General features: G+C 40.3%; 1 protein-coding gene across 4 annotated transcripts in view; it reads right to left on the bottom strand.

Annotated features, from left to right (window-relative positions):
• Positions 1-27,315, bottom strand: part of Htr4 (5-hydroxytryptamine receptor 4) — a 204,860-nt gene that overhangs the window by 72,452 nt on the left and 105,093 nt on the right. For all 4 annotated transcript variants that reach the window (XM_028890134.2, XM_028890136.2, XM_028890133.2 and 1 more), the window contains exons 3-5: positions 23,746-23,871; positions 22,291-22,491; positions 6,827-6,980 (exon numbers count right to left, since the gene is read on the bottom strand). In XM_028890134.2, the coding sequence (XP_028745967.1) occupies positions 6,827-6,980; positions 22,291-22,491; positions 23,746-23,871 (481 nt within the window). The remainder of the gene's footprint in view (positions 1-6,826; positions 6,981-22,290; positions 22,492-23,745; positions 23,872-27,315) is intronic.

The raw sequence follows: 27,315 nt of genomic DNA, 5'->3' as shown, positions 1-27,315 counted from the left end.
AATGTAAAAACCGATACTGCAATGGATGATAAAACAGCTTTGATAGATGGATCACAGTTTACAAAGAACACTATAAAACAAATATTTTGGCAGACTTCCATAAATGAACAAAGACCAAAGCTTAGAATTTGAGTTAATGGCCTGGTTCTGGAGGGCCTGGTAGACACAGGTGCGGATGTGACTATAATTACACCCAAATCATGGCATCCGAATTGGCCTCTTCAAGAGGTAGATGTCCAACTTTTAGGGATTGGCACCTGATCTCAGATAAAACAGAGTTCGAGATGGGTTGAATGCATAGGGCCAGAAGGACAGAGAGGAAGGTTGAAGCTATATGTAACAAATGTAGCAGTAAATCTTTGGGGCCGAGAGCTGTTACAACAGTGGAATACCCAGATTAAAATTCCTGCACTCTCAGAAAAAAATACAGGCCAATGCATGTTTCTAGGAATAATATAATAACATGCTATAAATCAGGAGACTTAAGTAAAGTGGTACAAAGTCCATACAGCTCTGTACAAAAGGCAGAACTGTATGCCATTCTTATGGTACTGATGGACTTCACAGAACCCCTCAGTATAGTCACTGACTCTCAATATGCAGAGAGAGTTGTTTTACATATTGAAACTGCTGAATTTATTCCTGATAATACAGAATTAACTTCATTATTCATACAATTGCAGGAAATCATCAGAAAAAGGAAACATCCTTTATATATATAACACCTACTTATTCCTTCATTTGTAAGTTATGCCACTAAATAAATCTCCATTTTAACTATGTGGAGTGGCCTTAATAATTTCACAAATAGGTTCTTTTTCAGGGTCTATGACCTGTCCATCCATAGGCTCTTTGCCTGATAATGAGGGAAGGTATGGGTTTCATCTTGTGAAGGTAGCCATACATTCAATCAGAAAGTGATTGGTTATTCCTACAAGATTCATGCCACTATTGCACCAGTGAGTATGTCTTTCTAGGCCAGTCATTATTATAGTTTACAGAATTCACAGCTGGGTATGACTAATGATTACTTTTCTCCTCTGGTAGCATGTATAACCTCTGCCAGTACTGTGAAAGCTAGCCAGTAGGGATGAAGCTTCCAAGTCAGTATTGGTTTGATTTTCCATGTTTTACGACTCAAGGATGTGGTGTCTTCAGCAATAGGGTCTTACTATGAAGTTCTGATGGGTAACAGGATGATTGCCAATAGCCTTTATTGTGTGAGCATCTTCGGGAAACCTACTGGCCAACAGGTCAATCCTGAATGGTATCTTGGGCTTCCTTGTCCATATGATATAAATGTACTGAAATGTATTTCTTGGAAAAGAAGGGATGAGTTTCTGCTTCTATTCCTGATTAGTGTTTTTGTTCCTCCTCTGAGACTAGATTAGAACAGTGAGCTACTTCCCAGCTTCTATTAGCCCACATTCTTGCAATTGTATCTTCAGGCTCAATCCATGCTAGTCTTCTTAGGCTCAATAATTGTAGAGAATGGGACTGAAACGTTTTTCTTTAAATAATATTTGGAATAAAAATTTTGCTGAAATTTTTCCTCATGTAAAAGCATCTTCAGCTAACATTCATTAAAAATGTATTGGTTTCTTTTACATTTTATCTGTTGTTGAGAGTTTCTAGTTACATGCAGCATGCTTTGCTCACATTCACCAATCCACCACCTATACTCTTTCCACATCCACCACCTTCTCTATCCACTCCTCTCCCCAACCCCTCCCCCAAAAAGAGCCTTCCAGATCAATTTGTGCTACCTAACATATTCTTGGATTTATGGTCTTCAACTGGAGCATAGTCAACTTCCCAGGAGTTACACTCTAAGAGAATCTGATCCTTCCTTTCCCAGCATCTAACAATGACCAATCACTCCAAAGCTAAGGGTGGGATTGTGTGTGCATCTTCCCACTCCATGCTGGGATTTGGTCTGGATTAGGCTTACACAGGGTTTTTATGGTGTAGCTTAAGTTGGCTTGGACCAGAATTTCTCATGCATCTGCTTCTCAAGTGTTATGGCTATAATGCATTTTATTCATCCTTATTGTTATGGTTGGGATAGTTGTTATCATACTCAGAAATAACATTCTCTGTCCTCACTTATGATGGGTTTTTTTTAAACAGCTTTCTAGAATTTTTCCCTCTTCTTTTGCTTCCTTCTTAGTTATACCTTCCAACCCTACATTTCTGGCTTTTCACTTCTTAGACATTTTCTCTTATATATCTTTATTTCCCTAGATGATTATGTCTACTTGTATGGGTTTAAATAGCATCTAGCTCTGAGAATGCCTTAACATGTAGTTTCTTTCTGATAGAGAATTCCCATAAATATCATGATTTGATATTAAGCTAATTTCTTGAGAGTTGCACTAAAACATCCAGCAGCCATTAAACACTTATATCATGTTTTCTGTAACCCACAAAACCTGTCCTACCTATGGTATTTTCAACCTGGAATTTCCAGCTGAAATCAAGAGTCATTCACTCCATTTTTCCAGTTGTGCTGACCGAAATCTTGATTGTATTGAACTAAGGTTTTCTTTTCACATTTCTGTTCTAACCATACAGAAGATCCTGTTCATATTAAAAATCCACCTATATTCTGAATCACAGTTGCAGTTGCTTCCACTGAAACTATAGCATCATTGTCTCTTACCATGACATCACTTTAGCAGACTTCCTTAATGTTTGCTTTTTAACAGAAAAATGAGGATTCTTAAAAAATGTTATAAATCATACTACTAATATACTCAGACCCTCTAGTGACTCCATATCACTCACAGTTAAATCTGATGCCTTAACTGTCCCACAGAACAATGCATTATCTCCTCCATTTATTTTATTTTATCATCTCTTAAGCTCCTTTCCTGTTTTATTACCTCCAAATTAACTTTGTAATGGCCTTCAGCAGGCACATCTTACCTCTGGACCTTTGTACCAGCTATTTTATGTCCACTGTGTGCGAATCCAAGATACCTACAAGTATAATTCCACCATCTCCTTAAAGTCTTTATTCAGATGTCACTTTCTCAATAGAGCCTACTCTAACTCCCTATTTAGAATTTCAATCTGCTAGCAACCCACCTTTTAAAGATTTAATATTTGAAAATTGTGTGTGTGGGTGGGTGCATGCGCCCACATGTGGGCACGTGCATGTGTGAACAGGTTGCCAAAAAAGCCAGAGGTGTTGGATTCCCTGGAGCTGGAGTTACAGGCAGTCATGAGTGGTGCAGGGCCTGTATACGTTCTTATTATGGAGCCATCCCTCCAGCCCCAAACTGAGGTAAAGTATAGCCATTGTTGCCCAACATTCTAGATGTCTTCTTATTTTCAGTGTAGCGCTTGTTGTGGGCATCTCCCTGGTTGGACATCAAGTTACAAGGATTTGGCCCATTACCAGCTCTGCTCAGTAATGCAGGCCCAACACCTAGATATGCACGGGCCCAATAAACACAGAGTGAGAGAACATCTAAACTCTCGAAACTTCTCACCACTTCAGGACACTGTCACCCTACTCCGTGTCACCCTCATCCCTTCGCAGGGCTGTTGCAGTCTTTCCTCAGTGCTTCCCCAGTTTCCTGTGGCCCTATCACTGTTTTCTGAAGACTAGCTATGATGGTTCTTCTGAATCCCCCAATTTCAAAGTTAAAAAAAAAACAAACCACCCTACTATTGTTCAAAGTAAACAAAACAAAACAAACATAATCTGGCCCAAGACTACCTCTCAACTTCTGTGTTTCAACTGAGCCAAGAATGTCCTTAATGAGGTTCACTGGAAGAGTGGTTAACATGGGACTTGATACACAGTAAGTATAAACATTTGTTGACCATTGTTATTACTGTTATTTGAATAATAGTATTTTTTTTTGAAAATTGACATTTCATTTCCCCTCCAGATGAAAAAACAAACAAACAGAAAAGCAAAACAAAACCCAACATTCTGAAAGAAAGAGTATGGGACTGAAGAAATTATCTACAGGTTCCCCCAGTAGAGAGTCCCTTCCACTAGTATATTTTCAGCAAGAATTCCTTGTTCTGAAATGTAAGTCCTGGCCATGGGATTCATTTGAATGTAGTTTCTTATTCAAAGAGGAAATTAAAACCGTTATGTGTAGAAAAGAAGGGGAATTCTCTCTTTTCTGGTCCTTTTGGGCCAGAATTCATTCTCAGCCTCTTCTTTTGGCTTCTTCCCCACATCTAGAGGACTGGCTTTATGTGACTACATGTCATCTTCCATAGCCCTGGCAATGGATCCAGACCGTCCGTTTTAATTGTCAATATGCTTCTTGTATGCCAGAGTAGAACTCTGGCAGATAAATTTTGACAGTGAGATGGTTAATGTTTTGTGTCAATATAACTAAGCCATGGGGTACCCAGATGTTTGGTAAAATCCTATTCTGAGTATGGCAACATTTTTGGTTGAGATGAAGCTCTGAATTGGCAGATTGTATAAATCAGTTCTCTTCCAATTCAGCACTGCATCCAACCTATTAAAGGCCTGAACAGAACAAGGAAGCTGATTGAAAGGGAGCTGCTCTATTATTGTCTTAATGAGGGCCATCAGTTTTTCCTATCTTTGGACTTGAACTGAAATATTGGCTTTCCTGAGTCTCTAGTTTGCTGAGACTTGTCAACTTCCACAACCATGTGGACCAGTTACAATATGTCTATTTATCTGTCTCTGCTACTTTTTCTTTCACTAAGAATATAGTGAATAGATGGACAGATATATGGCAAGGAACAAATAGATATCAGATAGATAGATAGATAGATAGATAGATAGATAGATAGATAGATAGATAATGCATATATACATACATACATACATCCTATTGCTTCTATTTCTCTGGAAAACCAATACCCAGGGTTTGGACAATGCATGGTATATGTAGCACATGTCCCCATCTCACTTATATTAGACACTATTTTCACTAAGCACCAACTTCCCTTCTTTTTTGTTTTTTTTTCGAGACAGGTTTCTCTGTGTAACAGCTCTAGCTATCCTGGAACTCACTTTGTAGATCAGGCTGGCCCCGGTCTCACAGAGATCTGCTTCCCAAGTGCTGTGATTAAAGGTGTGCACCACCATGCCGGGCCTCCAACTTCCCTCCTTAATATACTCCTTAAGGAAGTTGAACATTAACAGAGCTGGGCTCACAGATTAACTCTCTGACTTCCAGTGCAGGACTCTGTTCATTTCCTGGCAGACTCCATTCATCTGGCGAGTCTTTCTTCAGGCACTGCAGACCTTATTGACTCTGAACATGAAATAGGATGAAGGTGTCTCAGGACATATGATATACCTCAAGTTCTGAGAACTGATTGTTAAAATCAAATCCCTGTTCTCCTACAGAAAAACTACGTGGCATGGGGAATGCAGCTTAACCCACTCATCTTAAATGGGCATAATTATACTTTTCTTAAAAGGATTCTTTTGGGGTTACATGTAAAGTGCTCACTGTCCTGCCCAATATACAGAAATATTAAAAAATTATTTGAAACACTTGCTAAAGCAGCCTTTGTTCTACATTATTTTCATAAACAAGAGTAAATACTGCGATTTTGCAGAAAGAGATTAGCTTCAACTCTAAACAAAACAATGCAGGGATTTATAGCCAAGGATTTGGTTGGTGAGGATCAGTGGACAGAAAATTATGAAGCGTAAATGTGAGAAGCAGGTGGGATTCTAGCTAAGTCAACTTAGCAGGATTCTTGCTGAAGACAAGCCAGGACAATCAGGAACAGGGACGAGGAAGGATAAAGTGCCTGGTACTTTACTGAGGATGGGGGAGTCTAGTTAAACCAACTTACCAGCGTTCTTGCTGAAACTGGGCAATGTAAAGTTGGACATAGTGTTGATCAGAATTAATTGTCAACCTGACAGAATCTAGAATCACCATCAAGAAGGGCCTCTGGGTATATCTGTGGAGATTTATCTTGAGCATGTTAACTGATATGGGGAGACCCATCTTAGTTGTGGGTAGGACCATTCTCCAGGCAGGGGTTCTGGAATGTGGAAGCCAAAACAGCGCACTGAGCAGTAGTGAACATTCATTGTTCTCTTTTGACTGTGGACATTATAGGACTCGCTGCTTCAGGTTCCTCCTACTGCCTTGATTTCTCTGCCATGATGGACGATGGTATCAAACCATGAGCTAAAATAAGGCATTTCTCCCTTAACTTCTTTCTTTCAGGGTACTTCTATTCACAGATGATATGATAGTTTATATAAGGGACCCCAAAAATTCTATCAGGGAACTCCTAAGCTGATAAACACCTTTAGTCAAGTGACTGAATACAAGATTAACTCAGAAAAAATCAGTAGCCCTGCTATATACAAATGATAAAAGGGCTGAGAAAGAAATAAGAGAATCAATACCCTTTATAATGGCCTCAAATAATATAAAATATCTTGGTGTAACTCTAACCAAGCAAATGAAAAAACTGTATTATGAGAATTTCAAGTCTCTGAAGGTATTTTCTCATAGCACAGGAAAGAAATTAAGATAGATATAGAAATCCAAACTTTGGTGCCTAGGGGTTCATGTGATCTAAATATATTGTGTTAATGTATGAAATTCTCAAATAATAAATAAATAAACTTTCAAAGACACAAGGCCTAGTTGGGAAGATAATTCAGATGACCCTGGCTAACATTTTGCTGAGTTGAGACTGACAGTAGACATTTAGAAATGTGGCTCAGACCAGTATTGTAATATCTCCATTAAAATAGATAACAAATTTAGTATTATCTGCTTATCTAGAATGGCTGGCAAAGTTGACTGGCTAATATCCACATGGCATCTGCATGGATACTCACCGCATCATCAATGCCAATTTTGTTCCAGCCTTGCATGATGGGGAGAAAAGATATAAACATGGGAATGGACCAGCAGCCTCCCAACATTAGTGCGATGCGGACAGGGGTCATCTTGCTTCTATAAACCAAAGGTTGGCAGCAGATGGCATAATACCTGGAGAGACAATGAGGGGCGGACCACGGGCAAGGAGAAATGAGAGGGAGAAGGGAAAGATAATAGACGGGGGAGAGGAGGAAGAGACAGGAGCAGGAAGGGATGGAAAGAAGGGGCAGCATCAGAGAAAAAAAGAATTGGAGGAGGGGGTAGAGAGTAAAGTAAGGAAGGAAAATTGGGAATAAATGGAAGGAGGAGGAGAAAGAAAGGGAAGGGAATAGGAAAGAGAAAGGAAAGAGAAAAGACAATCATACAATAAGAATATTAGCACACAGCTTATATATTCTGTTAGTACATAAATATGTTTTAGATTGCATCTGAAGGTCATTGCCTTGAGTTGGCGCCACATGCCTCTTCATCTCCCAAAGTCTTGAGCAGCTTGATCTGCATGAAGGTCTATTCTACCTCAGACACAATTCCACTTTCAGAGATTGGAAAAACTTCTCCAGCCCTCCAGACCACTGGACCCTGGTACCTCTAGCCTCTGTGACTATAATTCGACCTATCTTGGATTTGTTCCCTTCCTCTTGATGGTTATGATAAGATGTTGTACTTCTGTGTTCCTTAAATTGTTGTCCAGGATTATCCCTTCTGCTTTCCCCTGCAACAGATTTATCTGAGAAGGCCAATGCAGATCTCAAGGACCTCCTGAATCAGCTTGCTAGAGAATCATCTGGAGTGTATATTTTCACTGGTGAGTCAATGCTACTTTCAGATAAGTACCCACCAATCCCCCTTAGAGGTGCATGCAATTCTGAGTTTCCCTACGTTAGCATGAGACCAAGTGATGGGCTCAAGCCAAGGAGTCACAAGTAGAATTCACATGCATTGTTTCTGACAGTGATCATTTAATTGTTTCTCCAAAGCTAGGCATATAATGTTGCAAACATCTCACTGTTAGTTATTGTCTACTTGTTGAAACTACACTCCCTTTATTTACTGCAGCCTGAGCCTTTCTTGGAATTCACTGCTCACTGTCTTTTGTGTTTATATTGTGCCTAAGGTATTAGACTTCCTCTGCTTCCACAAATGGTCTCCTCTCTAACTCCCAGACTCGCAATCCTGCATGTTATTCCACCCTGTTCAAATGTGCTGTGCCTTGATTAGCATTGCTCTAGATTAGTATGATTTGCTGCTACAGAGAAACAAATGTAAGTATCAAATTCCCTTTAAAATGTAACTTTGAGGGTGATGCTATAGATCAGTACACAGTTTTCCAAACCTTTATACAATTTGCAGATACAGTCAGTCCTGGAAAATGGATACCTGAAGTACAGTTGGGATAGTTCCATCCTCAGGGTCTAGGGTGGGATGCAGGGATGTACCTTGCACAGGCAGCTATGGAAACTTTCTCTTGCATAGACTTGGATTGTCGAGAAAGGTGACAAAAATTATTATTCTCTTTCTTTAAAATACTAACAATAGTAAAGAGGAGGAAATGACTTATTTTGTTTAATTTTAAACTAGGTTAGAGAAATTCTGAGTGCTAGGTTAGTATATACACAATAAAAACGTGTGATCATGCCCAGATTCATATTTGACTTAAACTTCTTTCTCTATCCTACAGTAAGCATAATATGATTTTTTGAATTTTTATCATAGGGCAAAAAACTATGAAATATGAGATTCTTAACTAAAACTCACAACATTGACATGAATGCTGAAGAGTCTTACTGGCAGAATCCTCAAAAAGCCACCTTATAGATTTTGAATATCTTTCCTCATATCATAAAATATTTTCTTTCAAGGAAAGAATTTAGAAAAGTTAAAAAAAAGAAGGAAACTGCCCTATTATGATCTTCCTCTACAGCATACCTGGTAGCACCATTAGTAAGAAGTTACTGTTCAAATTGACAAGTGTTCTTAGAACACCTATAAAGCACACTGGATGCATTAATCATAACAGTTACCACTGACTTCCTTACCAAAGGCCCTATTTATATAACATTATACAATGCTCATAACTAGTGTGTGAATGAGTGTGTGTATGTGCATGTGTACTGAATCTATTATGAAAAGAAAAAAGAGAGAATATGGATATGATAAGATAAAAAGGGAGATTATGGAATCTACTTTTAAAAAGGAACTACTTGTTTTAAATAAGATAACTAATAATTTTTTGGTCTGAGTTTACCAGATGTTACTGAACTGGACATTGTTAATATACATAATGGAGTTTTTGTCTGAATCTGTCAAATATTAATGGACTAGACAATGTTAATGTAATCTTGACTGTATATTGCATATACTTATTGGAGATAGTTTTTCTTGTATTAGTTATAAGCTTTTTTTAAATTTTAGACAAAAAGAGAGGAAATGTGGTGGTATTGTGTTCCCCAAAATATTGTGTACCCTAATAAATTTATCTTATTTTATCTTAATAAATTTATCTTATCTAAACCTGTGTGCATTTGTGTGCACAGGCCAGAGGTCAATCTTGGTTGCCATTCACCTGTTTTTTGAAAAAGAATTTTTTGTTGGCATGGAACTCACCAAGTATTCTCAGCTGGCTGGCTAGAAAGTCCCAGAGGTCTGCCTGTATCTCCCTCCCCAATCCTGAGATTACAAGCATGTGCCACCACACCCAAACTTTTTACATGTGCTCTAGGGGTTGAACTTAAGTTCCTCTGGTTGCATAGCAATGTACTTATATTGACTACGATATCTTTCTAGCCCCTCATGAGTTTTTAAAAAGAGGAAATACACAAATGTATCCAATGAAGGAATACAAGTAAAAAGTGTGTGTGGACAACACTCTGCATGGGTAAGAGTTGTTGGCATTGGGCTTAGACAGACTACCTGAAAAGCCAGTTGGACTATGACTGCTATCATTTCACTCTGATATCTCTCCAAAATCCCCAACAGATTTCTTTTAATTCCTTAAATACCTGCTTTAGAAATAAATGGAAAATATTCAGGATTTGAAGACCGCTATATTCCCAGGTTAGTTTTGTAGTTTTGTCAACTGAACACAAGCTAGAGTTACCTGGTAAGAAGAACCTTAGTTAAGAAAATGCCTGTAGGCACATCTGTGGGTACTTTTTGAACTGATGTTTGATTTGGGAGGGGCCCAGTCTAATGTGGATGACACTACCCCTAGTCCGGTGGTCCTAGGCAATATAAGAAAGCAGACCAAGCAAGCCACAAGGGGCAAGGCAGTGAGCAGGATTCTCTGGAGGGTTCTACTTCAGTTCCTCCATCTAGATCCCTGCCTGGGGTTCCTGCCTTGGCTTCCTCAGTGGATTATGCCCTGGGATATTTAAGTCAAATAAACCATTCCTCCGTGAGCTGCTTTTGGTCATGGTGTTTATCACAACAACAGAAAGCAAATGAAGACACTCAGAAATGCAAAATGCTTAAATCCCACTAACGTGAGGTATGTAGCCAAGCCTCCTGTAATTTACCAGGACCCGAGGATTCAATAAGTTCTACCAGAGGATGTTATAAAACTGAGTATCCTGAAGCTAATAAATTTCTGTCTAAAAATGATTTTCTATTTCTTCTAGTATTATCCCTCTGGCCTAATTTAACATTTTTGTTTAAATCTTAACATACATGATTGCCTTGTGGTCATCTAAAAAGAGTTGTTATATTCCTTTGAAGTCACACTTTATATATGCAAAAATAAACAAACAAAACAAATCTCAGTCGTTTTCAGCTAGGAGTGATTTTGCTTACTAGGGGACTTTTGGCAATCTAGAGACAACTTTTTGTTGTCACAGCCTCCCTTGAAGCAGACACTATTGGAATTGAGTTGATTGAGGTTTGCCACCAACCAATGCACAGAACAGCCTCCAACAACAACTATCTGATCTACAGTGTCAATGTGCTGATACTGAAAACCTCTAATTTATTCAATGTCTTTTTTCATCAATAGTAGGGGCTCCATAGCTTTGGTATGTTCTATAACATGTCATTTTCTTTTAAGAGTAGCATTCTACCAAAGAGCACAATACTCTTTTGCCTTTCTCCATGTCCACCATAGCTCAATATAGCCTGGCTTGGCACACTGAAGCAAGGGCACCTGTACCTCCTCAAAAAACAACCTAGGACAAAGAGTAAGAAAGTCTACTTTACTGGATTGTGAGCTTCATGAGGGCAGACACGCTTCAGAAGCAGCTTTGGAAGCTCCCAGGGGAGACAAACCATTACTAGTCCTACCTGGCTGTAAAACCTATGAACCACAAGGATAGGCATGGCGAGATATTCTGAGAGTGGCAACAGTGATACTGACATTTTGAGGGTAACCAACATCCATCCAGTTGTACTCAAGACCCCCTCAAACAAGGGAGAATTCCTGTCTGGGACTGTAAACATAGCCAACAAGGTGAGGTCATGGGACAGAGAAAAGAACCAATTACTGCCACTTTCTCAAAGCAGGATGATTGCTAACTGCATTCTAAATAATTATCCTATACCCACAGGTAAGTGCAGCTTTCGCTTTTATCAAAGAAGATGCTTTTTTCAGTAGATGGCGACCAGCACAGAAAACCACAACTGCTCAAAATGTAGGGACCAGCTGACCATGGGTGTCATCCCTGTCAGATGTATCTACAGCACAGCTCCTATGTGGAAGGCTCAGGGAATGCAGTGGAAGAGACAGCAGAAAGGTGGTAAGAGCCAGAGGATCAGGACATCTGTTTCGAGACAGCCTTCTTTCAAAACATAAAAAGACACAAAATTGAAGGGGGCAGGAAAGGAAGGAGAAGGTGGACCTGGGAGGAGTTTAGAGAAGATATGTGAATATTATCAAACTACGCTATATGTAATTCTCAAAGAATTGGCAAAATATACTTTTTTAAAAAAGAGTTTGGATGAAGAAGAGGTCACAAAACTTGGAAATGTCCATCCAGTTCAATCCTGCAGCATATTTTTCTAAGAAAGAATTACAACAAAGAGAAGGGGTGTCGATTCTCAGGCTGAATGGATGTTGTTTAGCAACCAGAATTGTGGTTCATCTCAGGAGTAGATTAATATACAAAACCTGCTCTTTTGCCTTTTAGAGGATATTTTCTATTTACCAAAAATTACTTTTACAAAGTGACTTAATAAATATTCTAATGATAAATTAGGTTCCAGATGGCCAGAATTAACTAGAATGTAGCAAAGGTATTTGCAAACTAAGTTCTTATGCAAAACATTTCAAACTTTGCTCATAAAACTCCATTAAAATCCCCATCGGTAGACAACCTGAAGCTTCTCCAACCACAGCCACATGCAAATGTGGGATCTGATTGCTTTTAAATGTCTCTAGAGACACAATTTATTTTGATAAGTCTTAGAAGACAGCAGTGTATTTTAAACTCCATGCTAATCGCTTTACCACTCCTGCCACTGAGGAAAAGCCTACCTCTTCATTCCTTGCACTTCAAACACAGGAAAGAGAGAAGTACTCAGACCAAACACGAATCCTGGATTTTCAGAATTAGCGGAGACCTTAGCAGTCAATTTTATGTCTCCTCACAGATGGGCACTGACTTCCTTTACCTTAACCTCTCATTCCCTCTAATCTCAGGGCTAACTATTGACCTTCTCCAAGATAGTTTCCTTATCTGTAAACTGGGATAAGGATGCTACACCATCCACTCACTGTGAGAACTAATGAAATAATATGTTGAAAACATAGGAAGTTCCCAGCACATAAGCATATGTATACACATGTGTATGTGTGTATTCTAAATAAATTCAGCTACATTTTGGAACTTGGGCTCTAAGCTATTTGCCATATCATATGAAAACACTTGGAACAGCATCTTTAACTATAGTAGAGTCTAAGACACAAATACTAAATGAGTTCTTCCCTACAGGTAGATGGCTGTGAATGATGGAGTTTATCACATATAAGATGTAATATATGCTGTTGCTTATGAGTTCTGGGGTCAATGTTCCATACTCACAACTAATCACAAGATAAACAGAAATATCCCCCCTCTCTGTCTATATATAAATAGACAGATAGATACTTTTATACTATGTAGGGTTAATGGCTGGGCAGTAGCCCTTCCTCCACAATCCAGCCATGCCTTAGAACAGATCTCTGAATGTGTCCTTTTCCTCCAATCAGAGATGGGCTCCCCATTTCTACATCATTTTTACCATTGCTGTTTTCACATGGTGTTTCTTTAACTGCACTGTGATTGCCACTCACTTCTCTAATACCCCAATTATCTGCAGCATATGCCACACTAATTGAAGCACATTGTGCGGCAAGAAGTAGGACACTGTTTTGTGTCCAATGTCAGTAATTTCATGGTGATGCTTTGCATCCTTTGATGTACCAAGTAGAAAAGATCATTAAGGTATGATGAGAATTTCCACTTTGAGCCTATTGGGTTTAAGAGAGACAGAAAGATGCTGAAGGTACCCTTCTGAACAGGCAGATAGAGAGAGAACCATGGAGCCCCGAAATAAACTAAGGAAAGAACAAAAAGAAAGGTACAAGTGAGCCACCAGCTAAACAAGGTCTTCAAAGGAAAGAGAGGAGCCACACAGGGCTGGGAAAATGTGTAACTCTTCAACAATAAGTGACTCTCTGGCCAAAGAGTAAAGGCTTATGAAGAAATCATGAGACCTTTGGATTTGGAAAATTTCTAAGGCAAATACTAATGTTAAAATAATTTCAACGATTAGCCGGGCGGTGGTGGCGCACGCCTTTAATCCCAGCACTCGGGAGGCAGAGGCAGGCGGATCTCTGTGAGTTCGAGGCCAGCCTGGGCTACCAAGTGAGTTCCAGGAAAGGCGCAAAGCTACACAGAGAAACCCTGTCTCGAAAAACCAAAAAAAAAAAAAAATAATAATAATTTCAACGATTCAGGCATGTGGTACCTGCTGATGCACTGTACATACACTCATTTATGTTGCACAACTGCCCGAGTCTCCTAAGGGAAGTTACTAACATCAACATAATTCTACAAATTAGATGAAATCCAGAAAATTCAAGTAGGTCCTCCAAGATGATGAAATTCATATTTGTTTAAGCTGGGATGCATCCGGGCAGTCTAATAAATACCCCAGGCCTCATTCTTACCCATTTTTTCTTATGCCAAATTCTTCAGAAGAAAAGAAAAATAACACCAAAATCATAACAAAAAACCAAGGCCCATTTCAGAGCACGCTATGTTCAGTCAAACATGTGTAGAACCGACACTCTATAAACCTGTAGCAAGAGCATAGGATTGATGAGACAGATGTGGTTCTTTCAGCATTCATTATTAGGGAGAAACTGATAAAAAAAAAAAGAGCAAGGTGAGCTGCCACGCTTATCTGTAATGGTCCACGCAAATGCTAAGGACGTATGAGGAAAATCAAAGGCTAAGATATGCAGTTAGCCCATAGTTAAGAAGGAGTCAGGACTTAGTTTCCATCTGACCATCTGAAGACACTTCCATGCCATGGAGGATGGCGCGCCTGCCCCAACAGCTTTGGGGATTTACTCATATTGCTCCTTAAATATCCGTAATTTTACCATAACCTATTTTCTATCACTATGTTCCCTCACTGCACTAAAAGCTCTGTGAGTCACATACAGCCTTTCCTGTCATTCAGCACCTAATTCCAGTGTCCAGAAGAGTTTACAGCAATTAGTAAGCACTCCAGAAATATGCGATGAAATGAATATAAAAATTACAGTTCATACCCTCCAGCATGAGATCCAACTGAACCAATGTGAAGGTTAGGTACAATGTGTGGACATGGTTGCAAAGAGCATATGAGAAGAAGAAACTATTGGGGGGGGGACATTTATTTGGCCTATACTTCCACAGCACTGTTCATTGTAGGAAGAAACCGGGACAGGAACTCAAACAGGGCAGGATCCTGGAGGCAGGACATGATGCAGAAGGCTATGGAGGGGTGCTGCTGCTTTCTGGCTTGCTTCCCATGGTCTTGCTCAGCCTGATTTCTTATAGAACCCAAGACCACAAACCCAGGGATGGAACCACCCACCATGGACTGGGCCTTCCCACACCAATCACTAATGAGAAAATGAGGAAAGAAGAAACTCTTACTCATTTTCCTTGCGGCGAAAAATAATCACTCAGCGATATTGGGCAAACAAATGGAACCATGTGACACACACGTTCTCAATGACTGACACATTTGATTTATACACTGCACAATTGAGTTAGGCTCCAGGGAGATCATTAAGCAACCCAGACAATTTATCTCTTGCACGAGATTAAATATGCAGCCCCAGAGTCAGAAGAACATGTTTTACAAGGAAACTTGTTTCAAAAAATAAAAAAAAAAAACCTAGGACTCAAAAATCTGTGGAAGGTTTTGCAGATAGATTGTTTCAAGTTTCTGGGTGGCAGAAGAAGACTGACAACAAAGAAAATACTGCCATTCTGACAGGTAATGGTCTCTTTAATAAATTAGACTTTTAGAAGTAATTGTATTTAAGGCCAAATAAAGGAAGAATTGCAAACATGTTAAAAAACAGAGGTACGACAGTTAAGTCTAAAATAAGATACGATTTAAGAATCCAATGGAAGGATGAAGGTATAACTGGTCGATACAGAGGAAACCAGTAGATAGCATTTTTTCCATCTGATTGTGAGTACTCTATAAGCTATCTCTAAGCCTTCAGCTAGCCTGAGAGAAGTTGGAATCTGATCTCCACACAGTGTCCCAGTTTCTGGGGGAAGTACCAAGCTTCCATACTACATGCTTTTAGTGAATATGGCAGTCACAGAGCTCCACCTTCGTCCATTCCCACATCACGGTGAGCAGGTGTTGAGGGAGGTGTGATTCGAACACTGAGACCTAGCATCTAGAGTTCTTTTCCTGTGGATTTCTATGTTTCAGACTTATATTGCCAGTGCCCCCAACTCCCAGGAAGAACTCAGCTTGAAGATAAATTCAACAAGAGTTCAGAGCTGAGGAATAGAATAAGAACAACGAGGAATGGGTATAAGTAGAGACAAAGGTATAGTGAACAGGAAAAATAAACATGAACACCAAGAGGAGAGAAGAGTTAGAAAGAGGCAGACAGGATGAAACTGTTGAAATCTTTGTAGAAAGCTGTGCTTAATGCCAGGTTTTTTCAGTCAAGTGGTCCGTCACTTCAGTTTCTGTCAGAAAGAGTGCTTCACTAATGGGTCATCCAAAAAGCAAGTTGGGAAGAACAGTCCCAATGTTCATTGGCATTTGTACAGACAAAGCCTTCTTCAAAAACCACTAAAACATAAATTCAAAGCAGCTACCAAAGCAAATATATTTATTACACATGATGTCACTATAGGTGGCTGTGTTCACAGTCGTTACTTCAAAGTGGTAGGCAGGCTGTGGGGCCATCTCTATGTTATCTGCTTGTGTATTGGTGACATATTATTTTTTGCAATGCTCAGGTACTACTGTTTTTAATCTTGTAATAAGAAAAGAAAGTGGCAGGATGGAGCAAGAATAAGGTCACAAACTAACCTGGGGCTAAGCAAGATCAGAATGAAGACAATCTGCTCATGGTTGGTCAATCAATCTCTCTCTCCTTCCCTCCTTCAATGATTTTTTCATATTGTATGTTCAGACATACTTATACATGCATTTATTTTATGAGTGTAATTGTGACTAACATTTAAGTCTGAAATTTTCTTTTTTCTCAGATAACAGTTACAACTCTTAGCACATCCTATTTGTCAGGAGTTTCAACGCTTCATTGTATTGTACTTTCAAAAGTAGCATTTTTTTTTATAGCTGGTTGGTTGTTTTTCATTCTCCATGGAACCTCACACAATACAGTGTTTGACCTCTCATGACTCATACTATACTGAACAGAGTAATTATAGTTTTGAAATTATTTTAAAAGTTCAGGAATATGTCATTTGTTAAAGTACCAAGAAGTATAAGAATTTCAGACATAAAAATGCATTTTTTAATATTAAAGGAATTATGTATTTTTACTGGACCCAGGAGTCAATAATCTGGGCAATAATTAAGAATCACAGTGAGGCTCCTTTTGTGAAAGGTACTACCCTTTCTTAAACTACTCACAACAGCTTGAGGTGGGAGGGCTGTGTGTCTTGCCAGGACCCTCACTCACATGATAAGGCCATCAAACCCTGACCCTCCAAGACACTCCTTCTCTGCCTTGATCCAGCTCAAATGTAAGACCAGGAGGAACACTGTAAAAGCAGAAGCTATATGATAAATAAAACCATGCTATTCCAGGCAAGGCATTATCTGTAATGCTCAGGATGGACCCTCTGGCTCAGTGAGGGTATCACCTGGGATAGGATCATGTTGGAGAGAAAGAAAAGGAAAACAAGACAAAAAACTGTCTAGTCCCATCTTCCTTGTGGAGTTCAAGTTTCTGATGTCCACTAGGGGAAAGAAAATAAAAATTTGCCAAATACCTAAATAAATATTTATGTGCAACTACTGTTTCATTGTCAAAATTGTCATTAAATGCAAATTTCACAGATTCCACAAACACTCTCTCATCCTTGTTCATATTGCGGAGCTTCTTCCCACAAGGGAGAAAAAAAAGACTTTGTGGGAGAAATTACAAAACTGCATTTAATAAAAAAATACAATGAGTTCTACAAAGAATGTGTGTCTGAGGAGGTCAGAGATGACTTCTGCTGCAGGAATATATGACTGAGCTAAAATCTGAAAGTCACACAGAGGGCAAAGGAGCTTTCCAGGCACAGAGAGGAGCCAATGCCTGGAAAACAACAGAAAAAAAAGGTCAAAGTGGTCAGAGCCAAGAGGCAGGACTGGTGAAGGGTCTGGAGGGAAGCTTGGTGCAGAGACAGGAAACAGACAGTGAAACCCATCTATACTCATCAATTATTGCCACTCTCATAACTCAACAGAAAAGTTCCTTTGTGCAGTGGATGGTGATTAGCACATAAACTCATAATTGGTCAAAGTGTGGAGAGTAAATGTCAGTGGTGTGCTCAGACACAAACGAAATATCTAGATTGCCCCCCCCCCCACACAGACAGACAGCAAGGGTCAGACACCGTAGCAAAGAGGAGGCAGAAAGACTGACCAGGGATAAGTCATATCTTCCAGACCTGACAGGACCAGTGCATTTGTGAACTCACAGCTGCTTGGTTTGCCTGCACAGGACACGTAGAGCATCAAGCCAATCCACATTCCAGCACTGAGTAGGACAATGTACCTCCACACTTAGCTGAGGAGCTATGGACAGTTGAGGACTCCTCAGGAAGAGGAGTCAGTTTTCTTTAAGGGCCTGGCTCCCGGTGGGTAGACTGTGCTCCAGTGCTCGGCCCTCACTTAGGAGTACATGAGCCCCACACATTGGAGGTGATAGGCTATTTTAAGGGAGGACATCAATGTGAGAGGTAAGGGTAGATCTAGGAGGAGCTGGGATGGAGATCAAAATACATGGTGTGAAATTCTTGAAGATTTGATGAAAATATTGTCCACAGAGGGATAGTAGGACACAGGTGTAATGAGGGGGAAATAGGAAAAATAGGGGGACATTTGAACTGTGGAGAGGAGAGGGATAAATAGCACAAAAATATTTGAAAAAGCTATAGAGAAGCATTATTTTATGTTAACTTCAAATTTATATGTAATACATGTAACACTTACCATTTAAATGAAGTTATACCATTAGCAGTAATAATGTTCTCCCCAAGAGCTACAGACTATCTAAGAAACCCAAGTGCAGACATGGAAAACTTCCCTTCAAGTTGTTGGTCAGGGTAGTCAAGAGACTACTAAAAACAGTACAAGCTATTACCATTGCCCTTGGTTTCATCCCAGAACTTGAAGGTAAAACCCTGTTGCTGAAAACACTGCCTACTTCAAACACAGGAGACAAAGTGGATATGATACAGAAGCTTCTTCCCTGAGGAATGACTCCCATGGTATCGGAAAGTGCTATGTATCTACCAAGACAGAACAACATTCCTACCCAATGTAAAGCCTACGTGCCACCACAGAGGCCAAAGGTCCAAGGGTGACACATCTCAGGGGTGAACAACAGGCATCTAATTGGACTTACAGCCTAGTCAATAAAAGAGAATCCATGCTAGGATTGTAAACGTACTCAACTACCCAGGGCTGGTCAACTACTGGACTCTAAGAGAGAACCTATGCTGCTACTTTCCTAAACCCTATAAAATATCTAACTGCATTCTAATTACTACCCTTATATCCACAGATAACTGGAGCTTTCACCCTTCATCAGAGAAGCTTCATTTTGCAGCAGGTAGGGAACATTAAGAAATCAACAACTGGGCCGGGCGGTGGTGGTGCACGCCTTTAATCCCAGCACTTGGGAGGCAGAGGCAGGTGGATCTCTGTGAGTTCAAGGCCAGCCTGGACTACCAAGTGAGTCCCAGGAAAAGCGCAAAGCTTCACAGAGAAACCCTGTCTCGAAAAACAAAACCAAAAAAAAACAAAAAAAAACAAAAGAAATCAACAACTGATTAAGATGTAGAGAACTCACAGGTCATGGGGATCCGACTCCAGTAGATAGATGTAAAATATAACCCTACACTTAAGGCTCCAGGTACATTGAGGAAGAGGGGGTGAAGAGACTGTAAGAGCCAGAAGACCAGGACATCTGCTACAAAATATTTTTTTCCTTATATGACAAGGAAGCTACTACACCTATGAAATCTCAATAATATTGTTGACTGAAGAAGACCTGCATAATGATAACACCAATTGCCAGGCCAACCCGAATGGGAAAATCTCAAGGCTCCCCCCTCAGAAGAGCTAGAGGCAGCCAAGATTGCAGAGAGAAGGAGAAATCTGTCTTCTCCAGGGATGAACCCCCTGATAGGTTATCCAGTGCCAAGTCTTTAGCCTTAAACACATATACATATGAGTGACACTAAATAGATTCAGTATGGTGTCGGGGGAGTGTGGAAGCAGGGCATGGGGGGTTGTTGAAGTAGGAAGATGGTTGGATATAAATACCATAAATACAATACTTACATTTATGAATTGCTAAATAAATTAAATTGAATTAAAAATTAATTGAATTAAATTTAAAAATTATCTACATCAAGCAATGTGGTTATATCTCGAAGCAAGCAGCTATTGAAAGTCCCAGACAAGCAGCAATGCTCAGAGTTGCTGTTAAAAGCTGACATTTGTTTGATCTTATAAGTGAGAATAGATGGATAAGTCAGTGTGAGGAGAACAATTAGAGGATGCTCTGGTGTCTTGAGAGAAGTAAAAAAGACAGATGGTGATTAGCTCGGGTAGCACTTTCCGCTCACAGCAGGACTGAGTCATAGTGGACAATGTTCCCCCTCAAGCAGCTGAGCTCATTTCTTCCTGACTACAATCCTGCAAGATCAGGTCTTTATCCTCCATTTTATTTTTTTGAGACAAAGAAAAGTGAGACTCAGAAAGTCTTATTAACTCACTGCCAATCTCAGTGGCAAAACCTGACAAAGCTGAAATTTAAAGTTAAATCTCTCACATTTAAAAACAGATGGCTTTTAGTGTCCAATCACTACAGTGTGAGCCTACTTGAAGAAATGTTCATGAGGGAGTGTAAGCTTAAATCTGGAAATCTAAAGCCAACCCCCCATGGGAGACCTTCAGCCCTGGTCTTGGGGTTGTCTGCTCTCTTCAGCAGTGAGATGAATTTTCTCTCATTTTTATTTTCTGCATGGATCATTTTCTTCCCATAGCTTTTGCCAAAAATCTCACTGACTTCCAGCTTCCCTTTATCCCCAGCCTTGCTTTTTTCTAAGTTCTTATATTATGTCTAGTCTCACAGACCATTGTAGCAATGATCATATGCAGGATGTCCCTGTATTTTCTCCTTTCTCATACTTTATTTTCTGTAATATGAAATTTCATATAGTAGCCAATGTCTTCAAAATGTCCTTCACACACTAATGTCTGCTTGTAAATGAGCTAAGATGCAGAAATGTCTAATTATGACTCATGGTAGGTCTTACTGTTGGCTACCAGCTCAACTGTGCACCTCTCTATCTATGCAGTAGAGTCTCATTATACATGCACAGAACCTAGGCAATTCAACTTTGTGTTCTTGTCAGAAAAAAAAAGTGATTTAAACAGAGGAGGCTTGCTGGCCGGGTTGTGGTGGGGAATGCTTTAATCCCAACATTTGGGAGGCAGAGGCAGGTGGATCTCTGTGAGTTCAAGGCCAGCCTGGTCTGCAAATTAAGTTCCAGGACAACCAGACCCATTACACAGAGAAACTCTGTCTTGAAAAACAAAACTAATGAACAAAAAGAATAGAAGGAGGAGGAGGAGGAGGAGGAGGAGGAGGAGGAGGAGGAGACTGTCACTGTCACATCTGCCATTCCAGTCAGTGCTCTCATAAGAAAAGAGGTGAATCTGTTGTTGTCACAGCAGATTTAAATTCTTAAGGACCCACCTCAGATGAGTAATTTTCAAAGAAATCATTATTATTGCTGTTTAAAGGTGACTATTTTAGAGACATAACATCCTCTAACTTGGCTGATTATTTTTCTAAATCCTCAACTTAAGAAATGCATCTCTCCCAAGCCAGGGGATATAGGTCTATGAACAGCTGGAGAGAAAGTGAGATGTTATCCCCGACAGTCTAAGCTCATGAAACTTTAACCCTACATTTTCTTCTGGGTTCTAGCCCCTAAGCCACATATGTTCTCAGAGTTGTATGATTTTTAAAGTATATTCTTTCGTTAGTTATTCCATGAACATGAACAGAAATCGGAGAATGGAAAGAGCTGATAAATATACATTCCCAACAAATGAGGCCAAGGTGGCAACCATTAGGCACCCTAAAGTATAAAAACAAACACACAAACAAACAAAAAACCCTACAATATATATTGGGATATTATAAGCTGAATTTTTAAGTCAGCAATTATTGGAGATTTTGTAATCAACTTTAACTTCAAAGGGAAAAAAACTCCCCCATGATCACATGCACTTTCCTAGATCTTACTTGTTATATGGGCATATTTTAGGAGAAGGTTATGTCTGAACACAGTGAGATGATTCAGAACTGGTCCATAGCCTCCTGGGCATGTGCACTAACTCTGGCCACCTGGCTCCCTTAGCATTTCGTCCCTGTCATCAATATAAAGTTGGAAATGAACTTGGCTGAAGATACCTATCTACACAGTTAACTCTATGCAAACAATTGCTAGACCGTGCAACCTTTAGCTCTTCAAAATCTCTAAGAGTGCCTGACTGAGAAGAAGTCCTCCACAAGCACTGCCCTGGTGCAAGAATCACTGAACTTCTACATCTGTGTCTGGGACCAATTTCGGGAGATGAGGTAGTAAGGAAAGAAAGGTAATATCTGCTAGGTCACACTGGTGTCAAGGGCATTCCATTCTGCACCTTGCCCTGCTCTTACCTATCCAGTGAGATGCAGCACAGGTGAAAAATCGATGCTGTTGTGAGTAGGACATCCAGAGAGGTCCGGACCAGGCAAAACGTACGCTCATAAATCAAGGTGTCTTGAACCAGCTCAATGGCACCAAAGGGCATCACCAGCACCGAAACCAGCAGATCAGCAAAGGCAAGGGACACAATAAAATAATTGGTTTTTATTTTCCTGTAAGTGAAAAGGTACAAGCAAGGTGGCCAGGGAAGGATGTGGAAAGGAATGGGGGGAAGAATTGGGGGAAATGGAAGGAAGGAAAGAAGGGAGGTAGAAAAGGAAAGAAAAGTCACACATTAAAAATAAGCCGCAAGACTCAGTTTCCCCTCGTGCACCACGGCCAAGGAGATTCTCTGTGGTCCAGCCTCTTCCGACTTCTCCAGACTCATTTCACACCCAAAGACATCTTTTCCTCAGCTTTCTGGCTCTTCTGGCCTTAGCAGAGACTGCCAGTGTGTTGAGAACCATTCCGAGGCTCCACACAGTAGAGTAGGCTCTTTCCCACCTACTCTAGTCACCGCCCACCCTGGCTCTGGTCCTGGCTTAGGCCCTCCCAGAGAGCCCTCTCAAGATGCTGTCCTCACAGACAGTGTCAAGCTACCACCTGCAGCTCCTAGGATGACCTCTTGTGTACCCCCTACATGTGTGACCCCAGGCAAAATTCTGCGTTGCACCTTCTCTGCCTCGTCCCTGGTTCAGGGCGTGTCCTGCTTAGAGAGGCACTACCTTTAGCTTATCTCTCCCTTCATGGGCTGATGCGCCTTAGTCCAGGCTACACACTGGAAATACCTGGTGGATTTTAGCAAACATCAGTGCCCAGGGTTCGACCCAGATCAGTTAGAAAAAAACATGGGTAGATAGCATTCTCCTCCACCGAAGATTGCTACATAAGGTACAGAATAGCCAATTAAACTTGGATTTTTAACAGTGAATTACTTTTTAAAATATAAATATTTCCACAGTATTGCACAGGACATACCAATATCATACATCAGTATTTTGAAAAATATCTCAGATGATTGTAAATATAGCCAGAGTTGACATTGGTGATGTACAAAATGTGGTAGATCCAGTATTTATTCCCTCATATTAATCATTAGTTTCTCATGCCTTCCCTGAACCATTGGTAGCAGGAGGAGATATATACTGACCACATATTGAATATATATATATATATATATATATATATTGACCACAGTTATTTAAACAAATGCAACATGGCACAGTTAAACAGACAGGATGGAATTAACCCAGGGTGCTCTTATGGTTATGTTAGTGTTGGGTTTGAAGGATTGTGTGATCCCTTTTCTATTTTTCAAAACCTATTCCCATGCATGTGATAAATCAAAATAGAAATTATTTAGAGCCAACTGAAGGAAGATCCCTCTGACACCCATGTTTCCTATGAGGGTCTCTTGTACTGCTCACCTGAGCTGCCTGTCCCTGCACACAGCCACCATCACCAGCAGGTTGCCCAGGATGGCCATCAGGATAACCACTGAGAGGAATGTTAGCAGCGTGACCTTCTTCACGGACTGGAAACCCTCCTTGGAACTGGAGGTTAAGAGGAAAACAAGACACAAAAATGTGAGGGAGCCTCAATGACACTGGAAAGGAATTCATTTGCTCCCCTTCAATATTCAGGAAGTTCACATTACCATCAATCGACAGTAGTAACCTGTTTGATGCACCTAAACTTGCCAAGGTCTGCCTCACTTGTTGGGCTTCTCCAGATGACTGAGCATATGAGAGGAGATCTGGGAAGGTGACTCACTAGCCTCGACTGCATGACTTTATTTTGTTTTGTTTTTTTTTTCCTTCAGAGATTCACCTTGTCGAGTACTCAGGTATGGACTTGGTTGATTTCTGTTTTGCATACCTGCCTCATCTACAGTGCAAGCACTATAACACAAGGACCTCGGTTGTTTTATTCATTGATGTGTGTTCAATGCATCATTGATCAGATGAAGGAGAAGATGGCCGATTCATGAATGGTAGTAACTGAAACCAAGGTCTGCATGAACACAAGGACCTACTCCTTTCTATATCCCAGTCTAGCTTAAGCAAAAGCCATGGTTTATAGATGAGTTGTCTAGGGAGGGACAGCCATACTCAAAAGGTGTTCTTGTGACAATTCACAAATGAACTCAGGTTCTGTGAAGCCCACAGGACAAGAAGCTCAGGGACATCTTCTACTTCATGACTATGCTGGCTTCACTGTCACCTTATGTCACTTTGACATTTCAAATCCATGGTCTTGTCCATTTCAGCACCTGATTAGACTCTACAAATTCTCTCTTGCCAGTGTAAGCTCAGAATTTTGTTTTATTAACTCCCTCTCGATGAAGGCACAATATTTGCAGGTTGCTCAGAAACTGCAGGAAACAATTATGTTCATGTCACAAAACATTCTTTTTAAGAAGTTTGAAAAGGTTTTTAAGCTGTTGGACATGAACTGTACACATCAGCACAGAAAACTGGAGGAAGAAAAGTTGTTGGGATAAGTTAGTGTCTGCTTTGAGAGAGGACACTTCTCAACACAACATATGGAACACAAGGTACCTAGAACCAAGAATATCCCATCTTTTTTTAAATTTTTATTTTATAATTTAATTTAATTTTACATATCAGCCATGAATTCCCTTGTTCTCCCCCTTCCCACACTCCCTGTCCCCACCTTCCCCCTCAGCCCACACCCCACTCCCATCTCCTCCAGGGCAAAGACTCCCCTGGGGATTGAGTTCAACCTGGTAGATTCAGTCCAGGCAAGTCCAGGCCCCTCCTCCTAGCTGAGCCAAGTATCCCTGTATAAGCCCCAGTTCCAAACAGCCAACTCATGCACTGAGGATAGGACCTGGTCCCACTGCCTGGATGCCTCCCAAACAGATCAAGCCAATCAACTGTCTCACTTATCCAGAGGGCCTGATCCAGTTGGGGGCTCCTCAGCTATTGGTTCATAGTTCATGTGTTTCCATTCATTTGGCTATTTGTCCCTGTGCTTTTTCCAACCTTGGTCTCAACAATTCTCACTTATACAAACCCTCCTCTTTCTCGCCAGTTGAACTCCTGGAACTCCACTTGGGTTCATGGGTCTCTGCATCTGGTTTCCTCCGTTGTTGGATGAGGTTTCTAGCACGACAATTAGGGTGTTTGGCCATCCTATCACCAGAGTAGGTCAGTTCAGGCTGTTTTTTGACCATTGCTAGTAGTCTATTGTGGGGGTATCTTTGTGGATTTCTGTGGACCTCTCTAGTACTTTGCTTCTTCCTATTGTCATGTGGTCTTCATTTATCCTTGTTCTCCCTCTCTGTTCTTGATCCAGCTGGGATCTCCTGCTCCTCTCTTTCCCATGACGTCCCACTCACGTCCAGGTTAGAACGTCCCATCTTTACTGCACTTCTTTGATGGGAAAATTAAGATGGGCATTGGCCCCTAATATTCAGAGTTAGCTTAGTTCTAACTTTGACCATGTTCACAACGTCTTCCTCTAGGCCAGTCCGGAAGAAAGTATGCCAATAGGGATAAGAAATGGTCCTTAGCCATCTGGGGACCATGGCAGCCCCTTTGCTCTGCTGAGAACTCTTTCTTTACATTGACTAGAATGTTGAAGGCTGGAGTTCACACAAAAAGGATTGTTCACCTAAATAATTCTTCCATTCTGAAGCTATGGCCTTCAAGAGCACAAACACTGGATAGGGAAGATTTAATTAAATAAAAACACAGTGATTTGCTCATGAAAAACTAATTTTATCTTAAGCCATGTTGATGGAGAGGTAAAGTGCCTAATGAAGAAAGTGATAATGTTTTATTTTCTATATACTCTTTTGAGGCTCTAAATCAAAGATTCAGAGACCCTCTGAATCATCTTCCTCCTCTAGGGCTTGTATTTTATGCTCATTCTTCTTTATAATTGAAAAATACTCATTCCGTTTATGTGCATGAGTACTTTGCCTGCATGTATATATGTACACATGTGTGTTTGGTGCCCATTGAGGTCAAAAGAGGGTGTCAGATCCCCTGGAACTGAAGTTACAGATGGTTTGTGAGCTATCATATATAGATGCTGGGAATCAAACCCGAGTCCTCTGGAAGAACAACAGTGCTTTTATCCACTGTGCCATCTCTTTAGTGCTGATACCCATTTTCTATAAAACGTGCTTTCGGTGTTTGGCTGATTCTTATCATTCTTGTCTGATTAAGTTCAACCCTTAGGCCATGTCCAGTAGCCAACAAACATTTCCCATCTTCACAGGGTTGACTACCTGAAATGACTTTTTAAGTTGTTTTGTAACTTGACCTTACAGATTGTCTTTGGTTCTATTTTCACTGTCATTTCCAGTGCCAGTGAAGTGTCTAGTCTACAGTGTGTGGTGTGTGGGTATGTGCAGTACATAACAAGTACTTGCTAACTTGCTGACTGAGTGACAGACATGTACTATTCCACATAGGGAGGCATATTCTTCACTGTATTTCAAAGCATTCTTTAAAAATATACAGGAGTATCTAAAGAAGAGAAGATCCAGGGACAAAATTTTTTAGAAGATATTTTTTAACTATCAAAAGGCATATGCCATTTGAAATAAGGGTAGATTAACACATTTATTCATTCAACTCTAGGATAGGCTTAGTGTGTCCACAAGAAAAACAGAACAGAAAGTAAACAAACCAACAGATACGTCAGAAAATACGTAGTGTTAGCTCCAAAAGGATAGGGAGATCAGGATTGTCTATGGGGGTTAGAATGCTTTGTGTTTGGGGATGTGTGTGGAGGCGCACTCTCCTATGTGGGCATGTGTGGAGCTCAGAGGTTGTTTCCCCATGTTATCTTCATTTTATTTTATTTCATTTATTTATTTTAATTTTTTGGCTGAGCCAGCCTGCAGCTTCCTTGGAACATGTCCTCACAGCACCACTTCCGGCTTCCAACATCACTTCCGGCTTCCAACTTCCAGTTTCAGGACCCGCCCTCTTCTGAGTAGGACCTCCTGAGTCTTATTT

The sequence above is a fragment of the Peromyscus leucopus genome, chromosome 19, assembly GCF_004664715.2.
Source record: "Peromyscus leucopus breed LL Stock chromosome 19, UCI_PerLeu_2.1, whole genome shotgun sequence".
Lineage (NCBI taxonomy): Eukaryota > Metazoa > Chordata > Mammalia > Rodentia > Cricetidae > Peromyscus > Peromyscus leucopus.
Note: the sequence above shows the minus strand (reverse complement) of the source record. Positions and strands in the feature narration are given on the sequence as shown.